This window comes from Gavialis gangeticus, unplaced genomic scaffold (assembly GCF_001723915.1).
Source record: "Gavialis gangeticus isolate Ggan-Ray unplaced genomic scaffold, GavGan_comp1, whole genome shotgun sequence".
Lineage (NCBI taxonomy): Eukaryota > Metazoa > Chordata > Crocodylia > Gavialidae > Gavialis > Gavialis gangeticus.
Window position 1 is genome coordinate 62,720,987 of NW_017729022.1, and position 1,984 is coordinate 62,722,970.

General features: G+C 52.3%; 1 protein-coding gene across 6 annotated transcripts in view; it reads left to right on the top strand.

Moving 5' to 3' along the window:
- FAM227A (family with sequence similarity 227 member A) overlaps positions 1–1,984 on the top strand; it is a 40,864-nt gene that overhangs the window by 10,926 nt on the left and 27,954 nt on the right. For 5 of the 6 annotated variants that reach the window (XM_019515191.1, XM_019515192.1, XM_019515193.1 and 2 more), the window contains one exon: positions 1,511–1,657. The exons of the other annotated variant lie outside the window; for it this stretch is intronic. In XM_019515191.1, coding sequence (XP_019370736.1) covers positions 1,511–1,657 — 147 coding nt within the window. The remainder of the gene's footprint in view (positions 1–1,510; positions 1,658–1,984) is intronic. 6 annotated transcript variants of the gene reach the window in all.

A 1,984-nucleotide genomic window follows, 5' to 3' on the forward strand; every position in this document is an offset into this window, starting at 1 on the left:
TGCAGCGGGGGGGTGAGGACCTGGCCCAGATCCCTGAGGCTTGCTAGTCCAGCTTTGCACCAGAGCAGGTCGCAGGGCTTCGGGAGGCACGCACAGGAGCTGCCACATGGGGCTGAGCCAGGTCCTCCCCCTCCCCCTCCCCCCGCAGTCACCATGGGCCCAGCCTGGCTGGGCTGCAGAGGGGGTGCAGGACCAGGTTGGGCCTGGCACGCGGTCCCCGCATGCCTCACTGGGTCCTGCTACCACAAAAGCAGCTCACCTGGCCAGCAAGAGCAGCCCCAGGGCCGGCAGGACCAGGCTGGGCTCAGCGCATGGTCCCCCTGCTGCTGTTGTAAAAAATTAGTTATGGGCCATGGGCAGGGGGGCTGGAGCCCTCCAGGGTTGAGTTGGGACCCTGGGGGGTATAGGGGCTGTGGCCCTCCAGGGGGGAGCTGGGACCTTGGGCGGTGGGGGGCATTCCATGTGCTGGGGGGGGCCTGCACCCTGTGTGAGCCATGGTACCCACCCCTCCTGAGCAGCCCCCAACACAAGATCCCCCACACCCACAGTGCCCCCAACAATTGCCTCACTCCTACCCACAAACCAACCCACATCCATCCACCCGCCTTCCCCCACACCTCTTCTCACCCCCTTTCTACAAACACCACATCCCCCCATCACACACTCATCATATATGAAGAAAACCAAAAGCACACATCAACATATATAGGTATTTAGAATTTTTTCATGATGATAGGGGCACTGGTAGGTTTCCAAATTGCTTTAACACTGTAAATATACCAATAAAGCATTACCCAACTTCTCTCTCTCTCTCTCTCTCTCTCTCTCTCTCTCTCTCTCTCTCTCTAAATGAATTTGGGATGCTGCTGCAGCAGTCCAGCTGGCACAAGGGGTACTGTCCCCAGGTATCAATTGGCTGGGCCCCAGAAGTTCCAGAGAGCGAGTAGCCCTGAGCTGCTTGCCAGGGCAGCTTTTTGTATGGATGGGGCCAGGACAGGGCAGCCTTTTATACTGCTGGGGACAGCACAGGTGCTGGCCCTAAGCTGTACCTCCTCCTGGCTGCTGATCCAGGAGGAGCCGGGCAGGGTTATTTTGCCCCAAGTGGCACAGTTTGCTCCACACCAAAGTGCATGTCCAAGCATGTACGCTGAGGCAAAAAGCCCCAGCTCAATTTGCACCGCTTCTATTTGAGCTGCTGCAAGCGCATGTGCTTACATGTGTGGACGTGCCCTAAGTGGCTAAACAAATCTACTTCATTGGAGAAAATGGAAGAAAATGGGTTGGTGATGCTGCAGTTTTCTCCCACACACACATGCACACTCTCTCCCCCTGTTGGGGTCACATGACCCACAGGTTCAACACTGCAGCAGTAGTTCACAGACCAGCTAACTCCAGAAGTTTTATGCTCAAAACAGAAAACACCAAACTGGAGGATTTGCGAGATTCATTACAGTATCTTTTTTTCTGTTTGTACTGTTCCTTTCCCTTCTCTTGCTCTCTCTGTCCACAGAGTATGTCAGAAAAGGACAAGCTGGTGGAACTGTATCAATACCCAGGGTATAATGAGCATGAACCAACAGCACTGCCTAATGAGACAAACCTGGCTGACGTAGTGGAGAAAGTTGTGTGTGCCCAGAGAAAGCCAGCAAGTGGAAAGGTACCCTACTTACTCTCAGAGGACAAGAATGATTCCATGCCATGTGTGTAAATTCATACAGGTGAACATCTGAGTATATGTGCCTGATGGTTTTGTGGATGGATAGATATACTTATATGTGTTGTATGAATATTAGCATTTGTTTCTCATTTGTTTGTGAATATGACCATTTGGAGGGCTGTGCAAATAAGAGATTCAAAGGTTCTGTTGCCCTGTGGGGTCAGGCCAACTCTCAAGATCTCAATATTGCACTGTTAGACAGGAGGGTACGACACAATTGCACATATACAAACACAAATCAATTAGGTGCATACATACACACACACA